Genomic DNA, 20075 nt, shown 5'->3' with positions numbered 1-20075 from the left:
CCCAGGTGGTCGTGTGGTCTAGCGGGACGGCTACAGTGCAGGCGATTTGGTGTCACGATATCTCAGTAGCATGGGTTCGAATCCCGGCGAGGGAAGAACAAAAAGTTTGCGAAAGCAAATTTACAGATCTAACATTGTTGGGTTGATGTTTAGACGAGTTGTATATATATATATATGTATAATATATCTACATGCTACATGTGTTTGATGCAAATATTCTAGTGACCAAAATTAAACCTATGCTCAGATAATTCGCCTTTAAATTTTCTGCACAGATGAAATATATGATCTGCCAAGCAACACATCATGTTTCTCTTGTTTTCAGAGTTCAAAGAATGTATAAAATCTGTAATGCCACCAAGTAAAGCTACTATTATATCGCTATCATCTTGCTGAAAAAAGCGTTCAGATTCCTGGACTGGTAAAATGTCAACAATTCCGTAAAACACGTAATATCTTACATCCAAAAATTTTCACAGTACAAAATTAAGTGTTAAACAATATCTTTGGAATAACATCCATATAAAGAGCACTGGCCATCCTTTATTGCTATTGAGCCCAGTTTTACCATAACTAATAATTTAGTATTCAAATGCGGATAGACAACGGCAAGAAGTAAACGTCTGTATTTGGAATTATATATTTAGTCTGTTTTGAATTTCATAGTAACGACAAAGTTCTGGTCGACTCTGTATATATGATTTCCAAATATTTTTTTCTCTGATTTCAATTGATTGATTAACCATTTTAACGTTTCTATCTCCCTAGTCCCTTATCGTATAAACGATTTAGTTATGTTCCTCTCTGTATTCATATCTTTATTGCTATAAAGCTATTGCTGTTAATTGTAGATATTTTAGTGCACGATCTATTATCCTTCACAAAACTCGTACGTGTACACTACACCTAAGACTTTACAATTATACAACTTGACGTGTTCTTACCACATTTATCTAGAGTACATCCATCGACATCCGTATCAGTGTAATCCTGCCACCAAGGATTATTCGGATTACCTTTAACAAGCCTACAAGAAACATGTATAGTATAAACCAATGGTAAGCCTACAAGTAACATGTATAGTACAAACCAATGGTAAGCCTTCAAGTAACATGTATAGTATAAACCAATGGTAAGCCTACAAGAAACATGTATAGTATAAACCAATGGTAAGCCTACAAGTAACATGACTTTTTTGTATAGTATAAACCCATGGTAAGCCTACAAGAAACATGTATAGTATAAACCAATGGTAAGCCTACAAGAAACATGTATAGTATAAACCAATGGTAAGCCTACAAGTAACATGTATAGTATAAACCAATGGTAAGCCTACAAGTAAGTAACACGTATAGTACAAACCAATGGTAAGCCTACAAGTAACATGTATAGTATAAACCAATGGTAAGCCTACAAGTAACATGTATAGTATAAACCAATGGTAAGCCTACAAGTAAGTAACATGTATAGTACAAACCAATGGTAAGCCTACAAGTAACATGTATAGTACAAACCAATGGTAAGCCTACAAGTAAGTAACATGTATAGTATAAACCAATGGTAAGCCTACAAGTAACATGTATAGTATAAACCAATGGTAAGCCTACAAGTAACATGTATAGTATAAACCAATGGTAAGCCTACAAGTAACATGTATAGTATAAACCAATGGTAAGCCTACAAGAAACATGTATAGTATAAACCAATGGTAAGCCTACAAGAAACATGTATAGTATAAACCAATGGTAAGCCTACAAGTAACATGTATAGTACAAACCAATGGTAAGCCTACAAGTAACATGTATAGTATAAACCAATGGTAAGCCTACAAGAAACATGTATAGTATAAACCAATGGTAAGCCTACAAGTAACATAACTTTTTTGTATAGTATAAACCCATGGTAAGCCTACAAGAAACATGTATAGTATAAACCAATGGTAAGCCTACAAGAAACATGTATAGTATAAACCAATGGTAAGCCTACAAGTAACATGTATAGTATAAACCAATGGTAAGCCTACAAGTAAGTAACATGTATAGTACAAACCAATGGTAAGCCTACAAGTAACATGTATAGTATAAACCAATGGTAAGCCTACAAGTAACATGTATAGTATAAACCAATGGTAAGCCTACAAGTAAGTAACATGTATAGTACAAACCAATGGTAAGCCTACAAGTAACATGTATAGTACAAACCAATGGTAAGCCTACAAGTAAGTAACATGTATAGTATAAACCAATGGTAAGCCTACAAGTAACATGTATAGTATAAACCAATGGTAAGCCTACAAGTAACATGTATAGTATAAACCAATGGTAAGCCTACAAGAAACATGTATAGTATAAACCAATGGTAAGCCTACAAGAAACATGTATAGTATAAACCAATGGTAAGCCTACAAGTAACATGTATAGTATAAACCAATGGTAAGCCTACAAGTAACATGTATAGTATAAACCAATGGTAAGCCTACAAGTAACATGTATAGTATAAACCAATGGTAAGCCAACAAGTAACGTGTATAGTATAAACCAATGGTAAGTCTACAAGTAACGTGTATACTATAAACCAATTGGAAGCCTACAAGTAACGTGTATAGTATAAACCAATGGTAGTCCTACAAGTAACGTGTATACTATAAACCAATGGTAAGCCTACAAGTAACGTGTATACTATAAACCAATGGCAAGTATATATACTAGTTAGATAATTATGGTTGTATGACAATTGTGGCGGACATCTTTAACTTCAAAATAAAACTTTGATATGAAAATTAACGATCATGAACTTTGATATTTATAAATAAAAGACACTGATGATATAATTTTACTTTCCTGTTTATTTCTCTTCCACGATATGCGAATTTTGCACAGCCTGCACTTCGAAAACTAAATATTTTGCATAACATTTTTACTTCTTATACTTAAACTTTCAAATTTGCATAACACAGGTAATTACATAATATCTATGTTCCAAAAGAATTCGTACTTCATCATCACTGAACTAGTATATATTTGTTTAAGGGCCAGCTGAAGGACGCCTCCGGGTGCGGGAATTTCTCGCTACATTGAAGACCTGTTGGTGACCTTCTGCTGTTGTTTTTTTATGGTCGGGTTGTTGTCTCTTTGACACATTCCCCATTTCCATTCTCAATTTTATTCATATATCAAATTATATTTCTAACTTAATTGCAATGTAACTCGAATGCAATGCCGACACCAGTCCCAGAGAAAGTGCCGAGTCCTGCATGCGCTTAATGCCGATTCAAAATAAATTAGTAACTCGCTATAATATCTATATCAATATATCATGCACTTGAATGAAAAGAGGTAGGGCCAATATGCCGAGGATTTTTTTCACAGAAGGGCCAATTTCAAAAAGTGCCAACAGAGTAAAATTTCCTATAAAAACCAAAAATAAAAATGCTTTTTGATCAATATCTCGATTTACATATAGTATGATATGTGTGATCAATTATAGTTAATTTAACCCTAAAAAAGGATGAAAGTCCAATATCCGGATTTTCGGGTGTTTTTATGTGGAAAAAACAGGGAATCCCCCAAGAAGGACATTTCAAACCAAAGAAAGGTTATGCTTTTTATGACTGTTGTTATTCATACTACTTTTTACTTCAAAAATGAAATTGGTTTAGTGTGTCCTTATTACATAAAAAACAACTTTTTAAAGAAAAAATTGTAACATCGATAAATTGTACCAATATACATGTAGTTCCTAAATAAGAGTCATAATGATAAGAATCGCCGTAGCTCCACCAGTAGAGCACAGAACTTCTTAGTCTCAATGGTGACAGTATGTAAATATGTAATAAAAATTTTATTAATGATAAAAAAAAAAGAGCACAGAACTTCTAATAAATGATGGTTTTGAAGAAAGGGTTCGAACCTCGCTCAGAACTTTTGAATTTTTTTGTGTTGTTATATTAAATTTTAAAGTTTCTATCATATTTTTTTGGTTGTTTGCTTGATTCATAGAGTCATTTTGGTTCATTTTGACTATTCAGTTAGTGTACTAGTAAATAATTTTACGTGTATCAAAGAAAAAACAATGTATCGCTTATTGTGTGCAATCCTATGACTGTCCATACTCTTGAATTACTTTCTATTCATGTGTTTACGTTATTACATATATCCAAGGGACAACTGCCGTCAAACTGATGTAGGTGCCTGTACATAACCAATAACACGAGAATTAATTCTATAGAAATTAAGCCTACATGTTGCGGGTGTAATATACACATAACTTAAAATAAGGCCATTGTATACAATTTTCATAACAACAAAACACATTTCGTCGAAACCTTTTTTGAACATGGTATTATATGTAACAAATGCAGTCAACAACAATTTTGTCGCCAAATCACAAACTGTAAAGATACTAGTACTGAAATTTTTACCACCGTCTATACACGGGTACATAACTCATCAGAAAAATAAAACAACATAACAGAACAAATCAATTACACTACAAATCGTGATTGTAGGTAAAACATCAAGAAGCTGTTGCATCTGTATCACAACGAAGGGCCGATTTGTTAAAATTACAGAAAAGGCAATACAACATGAAGTAGTAACACAGGGTGATCTATGACCAACTGATGTAAAATGTTCTGCGGTTAAAATATATACATGCACATGTATTTTCTTGTCTAATCTTATAGACGATAAAACCTTAAAAGACCAGGACAAATACTGTGTAACAGATATACATATTCAGAATGAAAAAATCACGATTTGAATTAGTTCGATATCATTTGGCTCCTTGAGAAGTTACATGGTATGGCACCTTGCATAAAGGATGTTAATAATAAAATAAAATCAATATTAAAAAATCAATAGTCATGGCCTTGTTTTTGTAGGAATACCTGTTCAAGGTATGAAAATAAATGATGTGACGTATTTTTATGTACTATAAATAGCATCTATCGGGCTATTTAAAACATTATTTACCTATCTTATCGAATGAAACAAATTGCCGACAAATTGTCCCTACCTCTTTTGTGGTTTGCTGTCGAACTTCAACAGCTAGAATGAAATCAAACCTTAAAACAAGATAATACTTATTTTTCAAGACAATTACAAACAGATGCATTTTATTCTTAAATAATATTACCTTATCCTCCAACAAAATATTTCACTCAAATGTTATAACAACATGTATACCTGACAATTTTGAAGTAATTGTCGACAGAATACTTAAGGTAGTGCACAACATTGCATTGTCAAAGTTAAAAACTGGCTATTTCATCAGATAACCGATGGTAATGGAACTAGAGGCTCTCAAGAGCCTGTATCGCTCACCTGATTCTACTTGGGTTTTTGAAATCATATGAAAAAATATAAAATTTGGCTAAAAGTGACAACACAACCTCATTGATAAGGAAAGGAACATGTTTAATTTCATTCAAAAGTCCCCCACTGGCGGCCATCTTGGATGGCGGATCGGCTACAAAGTAACAACACTTGGTCAGCACCTCATAAGGAACATTCATGCCATGTTTGGTTTCATTCAATTCAGTGGTTCTCTAAAAGAAGTCATTTGTATGCATTTCCCATAGGGTCCTATGTTAAACTAAGTCCCCTGCTGGCGGCCATCTTGGATGATGGATCTGCTACAAAGTAACAACACTTGGTCAGCACCTCATAAGGAACATTCATGCAATGTTTAGTTTTATTCCATTCAGTGGTTCTCTAAAAGAAGTCATTTGTATGCATTTCCAATAGGGTCCTATGTTAAACTAAGTCCCTGCTGGCGGCCATCTTGGATAATGCATCGGCTACAAAGTAACAACACTTGGTCAGCACCACATTAGGAACATTCATGCCATGTTTGATTTCATTCCATTCAGTGGTTCTCTAAAAGAAGTCATTTGTATGCATTTCCCATAGGGTCCTATGTTAAACTAAGTCCCATGCTGGCGGCCATCTTGGATGATGGATGGGCTACAAAGAAACAACACATGGTCAGCACGGCATAAGGAACATTCATGCAATGTTTGGTTTCATTCCATTCAGTTATTCTCTAAAAGAAGTCATTTGTATGCATTTCCCATAGGGTCCTATGTTAAACTAAGTCCCCCGCTGGCGTCCATCTTGGATAATGGATCGGCTACAAAGTAACAACACTTGGTCAGCACCACATTAGGAACATTCATGCCATGTTTGATTTCATTCCATTCAGTGGTTCTCTAAAAGAAGTCATTTGTATGCATTTCCAATAGGGTCCTATGTTAAACTAAGTCCCCCGCTGGCGGCCATCTTGGATGATGGATTGGCTACAAAGTAACAACACTTGGTCAGCACTCCATAAGGAACATTCATGCTATGTTTGGTTTCACTCCATTTAGTGGTTCTCTAGGAGAAGTCATTTGTATGCATTTCCCATAGGGTCCTATGTTAAACTAAGTCCCCCGCTGGCGGCCATCTTGGATGATGGATCGGCTACAAAGTAACAACACTTGGTCAGCACTCCATAAGGAACATTCATGCTATGTTTGGTTTCATTCCATTTAGTGGTTCTCTAAAAGAAGTCATTTGTATGCATATCCCATAGGGTCCTATGTTAAACTAAGTCCCCCGCTGGCGGCCATCTTGGATGATGGATCGGCTACAAATTAACAACACTTGGTCAGCACCCCATAAGGAACATTCATGCTATGTTTGGTTTTATTCCATTCAGTGGTTCTCTAAAAGAAGTCATTTGTATGCATTTCCCATAGGGTCCTATGTTAAACTAAGTTCCCGGCTGGCGGCCATCTTGGATGATGGATCGGCAACAAAGTAACAACACTTGGTCAGCACCTCATAAGGAACATTCATGCCATGTTTGGTTTCATTCCATTCAGTGGTTCTCTAGAGGAAGTCATTTGTATGCATTTCTCATAGGGTCCTATGTTAAACTAAGTCCCCCACTGGCGGCCATCTTGGATGATGGATCGGCAACAAAGTAACAACACTTGGTCAGCACCTCATAAGGAACATTCATGCCATGTTTGGTTTCATTCAATTCAGTGGTTCTCTAAAAGAAGTCATTTGTATGCATTTTCCATAGGGTCCTATGTTAAACTAAGTCCCCTGCTGGCGGCCATCTAGGATGATGGATCGGCTACAAAGTAACAACACTTGGTCAGCACCCCATAAGGAACATTCATGCTATGTTTGGTTTTATTCCATTCAGTGGTTCTCTAAAAGAAGTCATGTGTATGCATTTCCCATAGGGTCTTATGTTAAACTAAGTCCCCGGCTAGCAGCCATCTTGGATGATGGATCGGCAACAAAGTAACAACACTTGGTCAGTACCTCATAAGGAACATTCATGCCATGTTTGGTTTCATTCCATTCAGTGGTTCTCTAAAAGAAGTCATTTGTATGCATTTCCCATAGGGTCCTATGTTAAACTAAGTCCCCCGCTGGCGGCCATCTTGGATGATGGATCGGCTACAAAGTAACAACACTTGGTCAGCACCTCATAAGGAACATTCATGCCATGTTTGGTTCCATTCCATTCAGTGGTTCTCTAGAAGAAGTTCAAAATGTAAATTGTTAACGACGACGACGACGGACGACGACGACGGACGACGACGGACGACGACGACGGACGACGACGGACGACGGACGCCAAGTGGTGAGAAAAGCTCACTTGGCCCTTCGGGCCAGGTGAGCTAAAAATGAAACACAGTTATTTGCCACTTACTTAGTAAAATACGTTTTGAAGCCAGGTATGTCGCCCATGAATAACTGAACACCAACAGATCCTTCCAATACATCATTAATGTCATCATTTTTAAACGACCTTCCAGCCCAGCCATCGGTAGCTATCCAGTGGAAAGACTTGGCATGAGTTGTTTGACTGACAGATTTGAATAACTCAATGGCGGTATGCGGCCTTAGAATTAACACTACAACAGTTGGATCTACAAAAGATAGTTTAAAGTACTTCTGTATTTATTATGGTAACTACATATTGATAACTATAGTATATGACAGTTTATTACATTTATCAGTAAAATGCAGAATTTGAAAAACAAAATGCTTTTTCTAAAAGGATTAGCGTCTCTCCTAGTTCCATAAGCATCAACAATGGGTTTGCTTTTGTATTATATCGTGTCAAAAGAATTTAATCCAAGATTGTCTTATATGCAAAAAAAGTCCACCAATAAGAAAACAGAAAGAAAACGTCATTACAGAATTTCAAAGTAAAATATGAATATATAGCTTTTATAAAAATAAACTTTAAAAACAATCTTTCAGAAAGATAAGAAAGATTCTGAAATATCTCATAACTTGACATGTGTTGTTTTCTAGATTTTAGTTCTTTGTCGAGCCTGCGACTTTTGTCGCAAAATCAAGACAAAACGATTCTATAGTCCGTCTTCGGCGGCGTCCACAAATATTCACTCTGTGATTAGAGTTTTTGAAGTTTTAATAACATTCTTAAACTATCCTGGATTTCTACCAAACTTGGACAGACGCTTGTTTATGATCATAAGACAGTATCAAAAAGTAAATTACAAAAAAACTGAGTTTCCGTATTTTAGTTATAAACGGACATAGTTTTTTTTCTGCCAGTTAACATAACATTCGCTCTGTTGTAAAAGTCTTTAAAATTTTAATAACTTTCTTAAAATGTCTTGGATTTGTGCTAAACTTGGACAGAAGCTTGTTTATGATCATAAGATAGCATCCAGAAGTGAATTTTATAAATAATAAAATCTGTTTATCCGTATTTTACTTACTTATAAATGAACTTAGTTTTTCTGTCAATTAAACATAAGATTCACTCTGTGGTTAATGTTTTTTAAAAATTTGAATAACTTTCATAAACTGTCCTGGATTTGTACCAAACTTGGACAGAATTCATACGATCAAAAGCGAGAATCTAGAAGTAAATTTCCTTTTTCCCGTATATTACTTATAAATGGACTTAGTTTTTCTTTCACTTACATTACATACAGTTTGCATTTTATCCATTTAACTCTTTTTAAACTTTGTTCATACATTTCAAACATTTTATTTCATTAACTGTTAATCTATTATGTGCATCCCAATATCACACTCAAAACATAGACAACAACAAAAGTAGGCGAGACACTTGTGTCACAGTGTAATTTTGCTTAAAAATTCTTATTTGAATTTTTATTACTTACTTACTTACTTAGTCCTTGCTATGCCTAATGGCACATAGGGCAAGGACAAGTTTCCTCTACTCTTCTCTGTTGTTTGCTGTTCTTTCCACTGTGCCCCAGGTATATCCTCTTTCCTTTAACTCATTTCCTACAGTGCGTCTCCATGTTGTTTTAGGTCGGCCTCTCTTTCTCTTCCCCTCTGGTGTCCATCAAAGGGCTACCTTGGTCATGTCATCAGATGGTTTGCGTATAACATGACCAAGCCACCTCCATCTTTTTTGTTTGAGCAAAGTCTCCATGTCTTCGGTATTCGTCATCTCATGTAGGTCTTTGTTGGAGATTTTGTTTGGCCAGAATATTTTCATTATCTTTCGCAGACATGTGTTATGGAAGCTGGAGAGTCTGTTGATGTCTTTGTCAGTCATTCTCCAGCACTCTGAGCCATATAGGAGTACAGAGAGTACACAGCTGTTATATAGTCTGAGCTTGGTCTTCTTTGAAAAGGCTGTTGTTTTCCAGATGTTGCCTAATCTAATGAATGCAGATCTAGCTTTTCCTATTCTGATCTTAATATCTCTTTCAGCTCCACCTTCTGTTGTTATACAACTGCCTAGATAATTAAATGAATCTACTGTGTCAAGCTGTTTCCCTTCTACGAATATGACAGGATGTTTATCTGTATTGAGGCACATTAGCTTTGTCTTTTTGGCATTGATCTTAAGTCCAATCATTTTAGCTGTTTCTTCTAGCTTTTTGGTCTTCTCCTGCATATGGTCTTCGGTATGGGATAAAAGAGCTAAATCATCAGCATAGTCAGTGTCCTCAAGCGTAGTACAAAGTGTTCATCTCAGTCCGGTGTTACTTTCTGCTAAGGTTGTTCTCATTACCCAATCAATAGCAATTATGAACAGTACAGATGACATAACACATCCCTGTCTTACTCCAGATTTTACGAGGAAAGTAGTGTCAGCTTCAGAGTTGATGGTACATGAGAAATTTGTATAAAATTGCTTGATGAGTTGCACTATCTTACTTGGTATACCATAGTTTCTCAGAATTTCCCAAAGACTTTCCCGGTGTAAGCTGTCAAACGCTTTCTCGAAGTCTACAAAATTTACCAGTAGTTTTCTCTGCCACTCATGACACTGTTCTAAGATGTTACGTAGGACAAATATGTGGTCGATGCAGCCTCTACCTTTTCTGAAACCAGGTTGTTCTTGTCGTAGTTTCTTATCCACAGCCTCTATTATTCTTGAAATTAAAATTATGCAGAAGACCTTACTTGGAATGGATAGTAAGGTGATTTTTCTCCAGTTGTTGCAGTGAGTTAGGTCTCCTGATTTTGGTAGTGTAATGATGTTGCCTTCAGACCAACTGTTAGGAATAATAGCTTGTTCCCATATTTTCTGGAATACTGGATGTAAAGTATCTGCTGCTAGAACTGGATCTATCTTAAAAAGTTCTGCATTCAGTTGGTCCATGCCAGGTGCCTTTTTGTTTTTCAAGCTTTTACGAGGATTTTTTATCTGCAGAACTTTTTAAGATAGATCCAGTTGTAGATTTCTGTATTTCTTGTTTTGAAGGTGCATCTGTGTCTATTTCAAGGTCTACGGGTGCCTCAGGAATAATTGCTATATTATCTGGATCTTTTCGATTAAGAACTTCTTGAAAATGTTCCTTCCATCTGAGATATTGATCTCGTTCTGTTGTTAGCATATTGTTGTTTTTGTCTTTAATAGGCATATTTATCTTAGCATTTTTACCACTTAGTTGTTTAGTTACTTGATAGATCTGTCCCATTCTCTGATTTGAAGCTGCACTTTCTGTTTCTTTTGCTAGGTCTTCCATAAAATCTCTTTTGTTCTTTCTTGTTGCTGTTTTTACTTCTTTTCTTTCATCTATCAAATTCCAAGTTTCAGGTGTTATCCATTCTTTGTGTACTTGTCTTTTGAATCCTAGTACCTTTTTACTGGCTTGAGTGTAGATTTCATGTATGTGCTGCCATTCATCATTGACTGATATTGTGGTTGTGTTGTCAGTTGTGAGGTTGTCTAATAGCTGAAACCTGTTCTTTATTTCCAGTTTAAACTCTTGCTGGATTTTTGGATTCTTGTAATTTACCAACATCAAATTTCCTTGACACGTTTACATAAGTAGACAACTTTTTAAGTTTCAGTTTGATGTTTGCAATTACTAGATGGTGGTCACTAGCAACATCTGCACCCCTCATAACTCGTACATCTTGCAGCGATCTTTTCCACTTTCCATTGATGATAATATGGTCTATTTGGTTTTTGTCTCTAACATTTGGAGACGTCCATGTCAGCTTATGTATATCTCTATGAGGGAAGATAGTGCCCCCTATTACTTAGTTATTAGCACCACATAAGTCCACTAAACGTTCTCCATTGTCGTTGATCTTGCCACACCCATATTTTCCCATTACTCTTTCATTCCCGGTGTTATCATTTCCAACTTTGGCGTTCAAATCACCCATCACTATTGTAACATCATGTTTTGGTACTTTTTCTATCTCAGATTGTAGAGCTAGATAGAAATCTGTTTTCACATCATCTTCCGCTTCATTTGTTGGAGCATAGCATTGAATGATGGTTAGTTTGCCTTACTTTGCTTGGAAGCGAGCTCTTATTATTCTTTCGTTTACAGGGGCATACTCTATCATGGCCTTTGTTACGTTTCTGCTCATTATAATTGCTACTCCTGCTGTATGTTTTTCGTTTTTTCTACCAGAATACACAATTGTTTCACCTGTATTTGTAGATTTTTTACCACATCCAGTCAATCTACATTCACTAATACCTAGCAGGTGGAGTTTGTATGCTCTCATTTCTCTGATGACTTGCGCTTGTTTTCCTGTTTCATACATTGTTCTTACATTCCAACATCCAATTTTTAGTTTTGTTCTCGTGCTCAAAATACTTTTCATGTTGTCAGCTTCCGTTAGGCTTTCACTGACATCATTCATACTTGCAGATGTCTGCTGGTACTCTGATCTTAATACGAGATGAGTTAAGTTTTTTCTTGTCCTTGTTTCCGTAACTGCATTTTTTTTTATGAGACGAGATAGTTGGTCTTGTGTTCAACCCCCAACCTGGAGGGCCAGTGGATTTCGTGTTAAGGTTCCAGTCCTCTAGATCAGTTGCCAAACCAAGGCTTACGAATCATGATCTGTCCGGTTTTGTTCGAGTTGTCTCTCTTAGATAGGTTGCCTTGCTGGGCTTATGACTCCTATCTAGCCAACTATTTACCCATAGCTGGAGCAAGGTTGATGAGTGCAAGGGCATGTCCACACATCGATGGGCCTACACACTGCATCTCTATGGCCCTTGCTGCTCCGAGATCCCCAAGCAGTTCAGCCTGACTTCGAAAGATGTCAGTTACCAGTGTTACCAACGAGAAGGATACTGCTGGAGTCTTGGTAATGTAGAGGCTGTATACTGGCAGGAAAGACTTACACACTCGGCTTTCTTTTCACATAAAATATGCTAGCCAGCGGCGATAAGAACCATATAAATAGATCTACCGCACTAGACGCATAACATTACCCTGTGGAACAAACACCACTAAAACCGATTTTTTTTTTTTTTTTTATTTATTTTCTTAAGAAAAGACTTATTTTAATATTTGAATTCATTTATTGCAATAATTTTACATTAATGAAAACATTTTGAAGTTTTGTAAAATTATTGCAATAATTTTACATTAATGAAAACATTTTGAAGTTTTGTAAAATTATTGCAATAAATAAATTCAAATATTAAAATAAGTCTTTTCTTAATAAAAATTCAAATAAGAATTTTTTAAGCAAAATTACACTGTGACACTTGGTTCCGCGGAAACTTAACGAATTTTGTAATTACTATTTTTCAAATTTTTTTTGCGTTTATCAAATAAATTTTAAAATATTGATAAAAGGTGAAATATTTCGCCATGTTATCTCATTGGTAGAACAAATATAATTATTATGGTCAAATGTACAAATAACTCATTGTGCACGATTAATATATAACAATTGGGTTTATACCTTTTCCATTTTTTTGTTTTAATAAAGTTTTGATTATATGTTGAATCTGTGAGTCCGACGGATCATATGGTAGCTTCATTGATACTCCAACACAAAAATTACCATGCATGGCTAATTTCTCTAACATCGACTTGAAGTTGAATCCATAGCTGCTGTCTTCATACACAATGGAGATGTATTGATATTCCAGATTCCTGTTTCAAATAGAAGACTCAAGTTTCACTATAATTATGCTTGCATATAAACGCATTTTGTATATTTTTATGTTTCCTTTCCTTTGTCTGTCTCTCTGGCTGTCTCAAGTCAATGCGTATTGCGCGAGATTATTTGTATTACTCGCACTACCAAGTTGGAGCAAACAGTAAAACATTTGCAGAATGTAATTTAAGTATTCCATTTCACAGAAAACAAAATATATAGGATAGAAGTTGTCGGTAGGAATACAGTTACAGAAATATAATTACATTATACCGGCGTCACACATCAGCGTATACATAGCTCCGACGTACGCCGGGCGTGTTAAAAAATCATGTACGCTGCCAACCCGCCAGAAATTTTGGATGCATTCAACCTGCCAATCATATCTGTAACGTGTGCACAACGAGCTATAAGAGTGTATAGGGCGTTCACGAAACGTATGTTGGCGTATGCCTGTCGTTTGTCTAACGTAGATGTAATGCACGCTATGAAAAAAAAGGTTTCTTGAACGTATTTGAGACATGTCCCTGTCGTATCTTGGACGTTCCATTATGGGGTGTTTTTAACAAACACACTCGCATACGCATTAGTTAAAGTCGAACGACCTTGAAGCGTATACAACGTGCCCTAAACGTGTCTCAAACTTATCTGTATCGTTTTCAACGTGCTTGTAGCGTATGTATTACGTGCGTGTAGCGTACAGGTATACGATAGACACACGCTTCAGCTGGATGAAAATTTTTATGCTGCTTATCTCGAGTTGTAGCGTTCACCAAGCGTATTTCGACGTACTTCAAACTTATGCAACGCGCGTTTAACGATTGCCTACCGTTCATCTGGCGTGCAACTAACGTATACCGACTTTGTTAATTTTCTCTGTACGATTGCGCACGTCGGTCTATACGCCAATGTGTGACGCCGTCATTAGATGTATGTTTCATTATGCGTTATTTTGATTGGCTATAACAGTAAATTAATGTCATTCTTCATTAAATGAATTGCATGAAATAAAACAAACACGATGACACACGTTTCCACAATAAAGTGTACAAGTAAATTTAAGAAACACTTTATAGTAAAAGTGTTCATGATCATAGCGAAAAATGTGATTAAAAGTATTGAATGGTTCTGAACAGATATATCATGTTAAGGAGGGGTATTTGCGAAAAATACCAGTCGAGAGAATGTTAAATTTCACGAGCCGTAAGGCGAGGGAAATTCATTCTCAAGACTGGTATTTTTCGCAAATACCCCTCAATAACATGATATATCTGTTTAATTACACCGAATGCTAATGTACTAAAACGCATTGATGATCGTGACGTTACAAGCGTCCAGTCGGATAGAGTATTTTTTGGCAAATACCACGGCAGAGAGGGTAAAAAAGGCATATCCTTTTAGCAAATACCCCGGCGGCGTTAAAAATGAACGATATTCATTTGATAACAGCAAATTGGTGAAAAATACACTGGATATTAACCAATCAAAACCCCGGATTCTTACATAAGGTGTAATTATTTTAATAATTTCATAGTAATATCATAGTGTCGTAAAAGCGTTGACCGTCCGTGCGTGCATTTTTTAGAATGAAGCGCGCAAGTACTTCGATCAACGCTTTTAAACCCTAATGAATTTACAAAAGGAAGCATTCAATTCTTAAATATATGGAACCAAGAGTTTTACAATTAAAAAAGGATTGACGCTGTATTTTTTTTTATATATATATATTTCAATATGACCGGATATATTTTTATTAGTTTGCCACGTGCTTTAGTTGTACATTGAGTCTTTCCTTCCGTCCTTTTGAAATTTATCTCGGTTTTTTGCTATAATAATTGATATTTTTGTAATATGCGTACTGCTGTTTTAATTTCGGTCAGATTATATGAAAAAATGATAAAGTTTGGTTTTCTACAAACTTTTTAAACAATGTACATGATAAAAAAATTGAGAATGGAAATGGGGAATGTGTCAAAGAGACAACAACCCGACCAAATAAAAAACAACAGCAGAGGGTCACCAACAGGTCTTCAATGTAGCGAGAAATTCCCGCACCCGGAGGCGTCCTTCAGCTGGCCCCTAAACAAATATATACTAGTCCAGTGATAATGAACGCCATACTAATTTCCAAATTGTACACAAGAAACTAAAATTAAAATAATACAAGATGATGTACATTAACGATGAAAAAGTTAACATATAATCTCCCAACCAATGACAAATCATAAACTGTGTAATGAAAATACCCTAAAAAACTATTTGAGCATTGATTGGTTAGAAGACTACAGTAACTGTTGTGTTAAAACTTTTACTTTCATGTCATTATTTTTTGTGAGTTCGTCGTTATTATGATTGATATTGGTATCGTTCAAGTCAATTTATAATATGTATTAAATAATTAATTAATTTATGTTTTCTAAATACTTGAGTAGATCTGCAATTGCTTTGGCTTGAAAGTAATCTGAAGGTACGGTTCTCTTGAAATATTGAAATCGAGTTTTGTCGCTCAGTTCTGGAGAGGTAGACTGGTAACTTATCTAAAAGACAAAAAGAGTAATTATTTTTAAGACTAAAGTGTTTCAAGTTATTAGATTATTTGAATGGATAAGCAGCATATTTCTAATATGTTGTTGTAATGTAGCACACATAAGGTCTTACACTTGTAGTTAAGGTTTAACAATAGAAGTGTGAATTAAGTGAAAACATGAGTATGATTGATAGCCTTTAGGAACATCTTATAATAGACATCTATAAAAGATTTAAATATATAAGACAAAAACGCACAAAAGTGATAAAAATTGTCATCAAAGGCAATGACTAATAAAGAGTCAGCTGATTATTTCGACCATGTTCATTTATATGTAGAATTTGACTTGTTGATCATTTTTGCAGTTAAAAGTCTATCTCTATCGATTATAGTTTTTTTTCTAGATAATACGCAAACAAGAATAAAATATATGTTATATATTTGTAGCAATTCCGAGGCTTCGGCAAAGATTTGTAATACAGTACTAACAATATGATGCTTTTTGTTAAGGAAAAAATTATCTTAAATATAAAAATAGGAAGCTGTGGTATGCTTGCCAATGAGACAAATCTCAACAAGAGACCAAAATGATACGGAAATTAACACATATAAGTCACCGTACGGTCTTCAACAATGCCCGTACCGCATAGTCTGCTATAAACGGCCAAAAAATGACAACTGTTATAAACAATTCAAACGAGAAAATCAACAACCTAATTTACGTACGAAATAATAAAATATGTAGCAACAAACAACGACAATTGAATTACAAGCTCCTGACTTCGGACAAGCACATACATAATGTGGTGGGGTTGAACATGTTCGCGGGCGCCCAACTCACCCCTAGCCTGGGACAGTGGTTTAACCAAGGATTTGTATAGTAAATCTATACAAATCCTTGGTGTAACAGTACACCATAAGAACAGACTGTAAAAAACAGTTGAAAATGACTTAACTCATCAGATGGATACACATAGAAATGTAATAGGAAAAAAAAAACAGAGTGGACGGGTACTTGTACATCCCAACAACAAAAAGACACTAAGTACAGATCTGAAACAAAATGATCAAGAACACATCCAACATCCAATTAAAGTTTTTATCAATAAAAATAACTAGAGGCTCTAAAGAGCCTGTGTCGCTCACCTTGGTGTTTGTCCATATTAAACAAAGGACACAGATGGATTCACGACAAAATTGTATTTTGGTGTCAGATGGTGATGTGTTTAAAGTTCTCACTTTACTGAACGTTCTTGCTACTTACAATTATCTCTATCTACAATGAACTTGGCCCATTAGTAACAGAGGAAAATATTTTGTAAATTGACTATCAAGGGCAATAACTCCGAAAGGAGTCAACTGACAATTTTGGTCATGTTGACCTATTTGTAGATCTGACTGGCCAGGTCACCCACACATGTTTTAAACTAGATACTCCAATGATAATTGTGGCCAAGTTTGGTTAAACTTGGTCAAGTAGTTTCAGAGGAGAAGATTTTTGTAAAAGATTACAAAATACTTCGAAAAAGTGGTAAAACATGACTTTAAAGGGCAATAACTCCTTAAGGGGCCAACTGACCATTTTGGTCACGTTGACTTATTTGTAGATCTTACTTTGCTGAACATTATTGCTTTTTACAGGTTATCTCTATCTATAATAGTATTCAAGATAATAACCAAAAACAGCAAAATTTCCTTAAAATTACCAATTTAGGGGCAGCAACCCAACAACGGGTTGTCCGATTCATCTGAAAATTTCAGGGCAGATAGATCTTGACCTGATAAACAATTTTACCCCCATGTCAGATTTGCTCTAAATGCTTTGGTTTTTGAGTTATAAGCCAAAAACTGCATTTTACCCCTATGTTCTATTTTTAGCCATGGCAGCCATCTTGGTTGGTTGGCCGGGTCACCGGACACATTTTTTAAACTAGATACCCCAATGATGATTGTGGCCAAGTTTAGTTTAATTTGGCCTAGTAGTTTCAGAGGAGAAGATTTTTGTAAAAGTTAACGACGACGGACGACGGACGACGACGGACGCAAAGTGATGGGAAAAGCTCACTTGGCCCTATGGGCCAGGTGAGCAAAAAACAAAAGTTGATAATACAACATATTCATAATTTTCTTTAAATTCGAAATACAAGTAATTTGAAAATAGAATACTAGTAACATTTTTCTCATCCCTTGTAGTCCCTTTTCTTGGCATTTCTAACTTACAGTGTTTTATTTTTCATTTGTATTACTAGTAGTTAAAATACAAACCTGTGGAACTTTGAACAGACGAAGCAAACTCGCTACAGGAATTGATAATTTACTGGAAGCTGGACCAATGACACCAATCAAATTATTTTTCATCGAGTCGCCAGATTTACAAGAACATGTTTCTGCGTTCACATTCTTGTTGATTCTCATATCTAACAGCTCGTTTGTATTATCCAATGAGATTGTTTCACTTTCACACGTGTCAACCCCTACCATTCCAAGACTCAGTCCTGGAAGAATTTTTGGGTCGGCCCTATTAATCGTTAGTATTGAATATTTCATAGCTTCCAAAGCCTGTATGCCATCTTGTCCTTGGATATCCAAACATTTTTCCAATTCTGGTTTGTATGTTGAGTGAATAGGAAACAGTCCACCTAGAACTAGATCTCCCTTAAGAATATATTTGTCGTCCGCTGGTACAAAAGCAATGGAAAGTGATACCATCACATGCAAATATATCCACAAAAGTATCATAATTATTCATTAGCAAATTGTCTACATGTTACATGACGATTACAGTTGATCGCTTCTTGATTCTGATGATCTTTGTTATATAAGTGCACCACGTTTGCCTCGTTGGTTAAACCATGATATACTATACTGGTATAACTACAAGTATATAGGCAATAATCAATGGAAAGGTCTACAGTACTAACACTTAATTTGCTTAAAGGCTTGTTGTATGCGGAAAACTAAAAACGATTAACATACTTTATGTTCCCTCTTCATTGTATTTAATATATTTCCATCCAAATGTTATGTAGAAAAGTTAAGTAAATATATAGATAGAGGTTTACGTATCTGAACAAAATTAAATTTTGATGAAATTTCTTTTGATACACATTTCCCGCCATTTAACATTACAGTAAAGCAGACTTACTTTTAAGTTTTACACCATTAGATTATGATCGGACTGCAAGACAGCTATTTAATTTTAGCATTTAACCTCCATTTCAATCATTTTATACATATAGGTACTATAGCTCTATATGACTATTCTGAGTTATCCAAATATTAGAATGGGTATTTGAAACAAGGAAGTGTGACTGAGTGTTTCCGAACTGTCAAGAGGGCTCTTTGTACTTAGTTATTGGTACAATTTAACATACTACTTGGAGTCTATTATTGAAATCATGGCGGAAATAAACTTAGACAATTCGCTGTAGGGGCGGATCTAGACATTTTCTATTAGGGGGTTTCCCAACCCAGCATAAAAAGAGGGTTCCAATCATTTGTCCCCATTCAAATGCATTGATCGTCAATCGACTAGTAACTCTAAAAAAAAATACCCTCTTTTGTGTTTTGAACAAAAAATAAAGAAGATAGAAGAAACCAAACAGACTAAATGATCAGTAATACAAGATAAACAAAACAGAGATTTTTGTTATTTCGTGTCTATGATGTTAGAGAGTATTCTTTGTTAAAGATAGACCAAGGTGAGCCAGACAGGCTCTGGTTTTAAAAACATGTAGGAACAAAAAGAAACTTTTGTAAATCATTGATGTTCTTCCCCCTTTCTAATTTGAAGAAAAGTTTTACAAATGCAGACTTATAAATTCGTGTCTAAATGAGTTAGATTTTATTGAGAAAAAAAATCATTTTTTTCCACATTTTCTAATATTTGACATATATCGTACATATTTACTCATTAGTTTCCCACAGAAATAAACAGTTCCCCCCCCCCCCCCCCCCCCCCCCCCCGATAATTTTTCGTGGCTGTGTGTTGTGTAACTGTCACTACACTTCAACATTTACTATATATAAAAATCATTTAAGATAACAGGCTTATAATTTGTTCATTCGCTCACATAAAACCCATCAATGACTTTCATGACGTAAATGTGTTCATCGACTGGTTGTATCTGGACACCGAACGTTACACAGCCAAGGCG

At 35.3% G+C, this 20075-nt stretch overlaps 1 protein-coding gene across 1 annotated transcript in view; it reads right to left on the bottom strand.

Moving 5' to 3' along the window:
• Positions 1 to 19235, bottom strand: part of LOC139528329 (metabotropic glutamate receptor 4-like) — a 48504-nt gene extending 29269 nt beyond the window's left edge. The window contains exons 1-6 of the mRNA XM_071324268.1: positions 19064 to 19235; positions 18184 to 18792; positions 15816 to 15928; positions 13194 to 13387; positions 7717 to 7936; positions 945 to 1027 (exon numbers count right to left, since the gene is read on the bottom strand). Of these exons, the coding sequence (XP_071180369.1) occupies positions 945 to 1027; positions 7717 to 7936; positions 13194 to 13387; positions 15816 to 15928; positions 18184 to 18657 (1084 nt within the window). The 5' untranslated portion in view covers positions 18658 to 18792; positions 19064 to 19235. The remainder of the gene's footprint in view (positions 1 to 944; positions 1028 to 7716; positions 7937 to 13193; positions 13388 to 15815; positions 15929 to 18183; positions 18793 to 19063) is intronic.
• Between the last annotated feature and the right edge of the window lie 840 nt (positions 19236 to 20075).

Source organism: Mytilus edulis, chromosome 1 (assembly GCF_963676685.1).
Source record: "Mytilus edulis chromosome 1, xbMytEdul2.2, whole genome shotgun sequence".
Classification (NCBI taxonomy): Eukaryota; Metazoa; Mollusca; class Bivalvia; order Mytilida; family Mytilidae; genus Mytilus; species Mytilus edulis.
The sequence above is the reverse complement of the archived record's forward strand: the minus strand, read 5'-3'. Positions and strand labels throughout refer to the sequence as shown.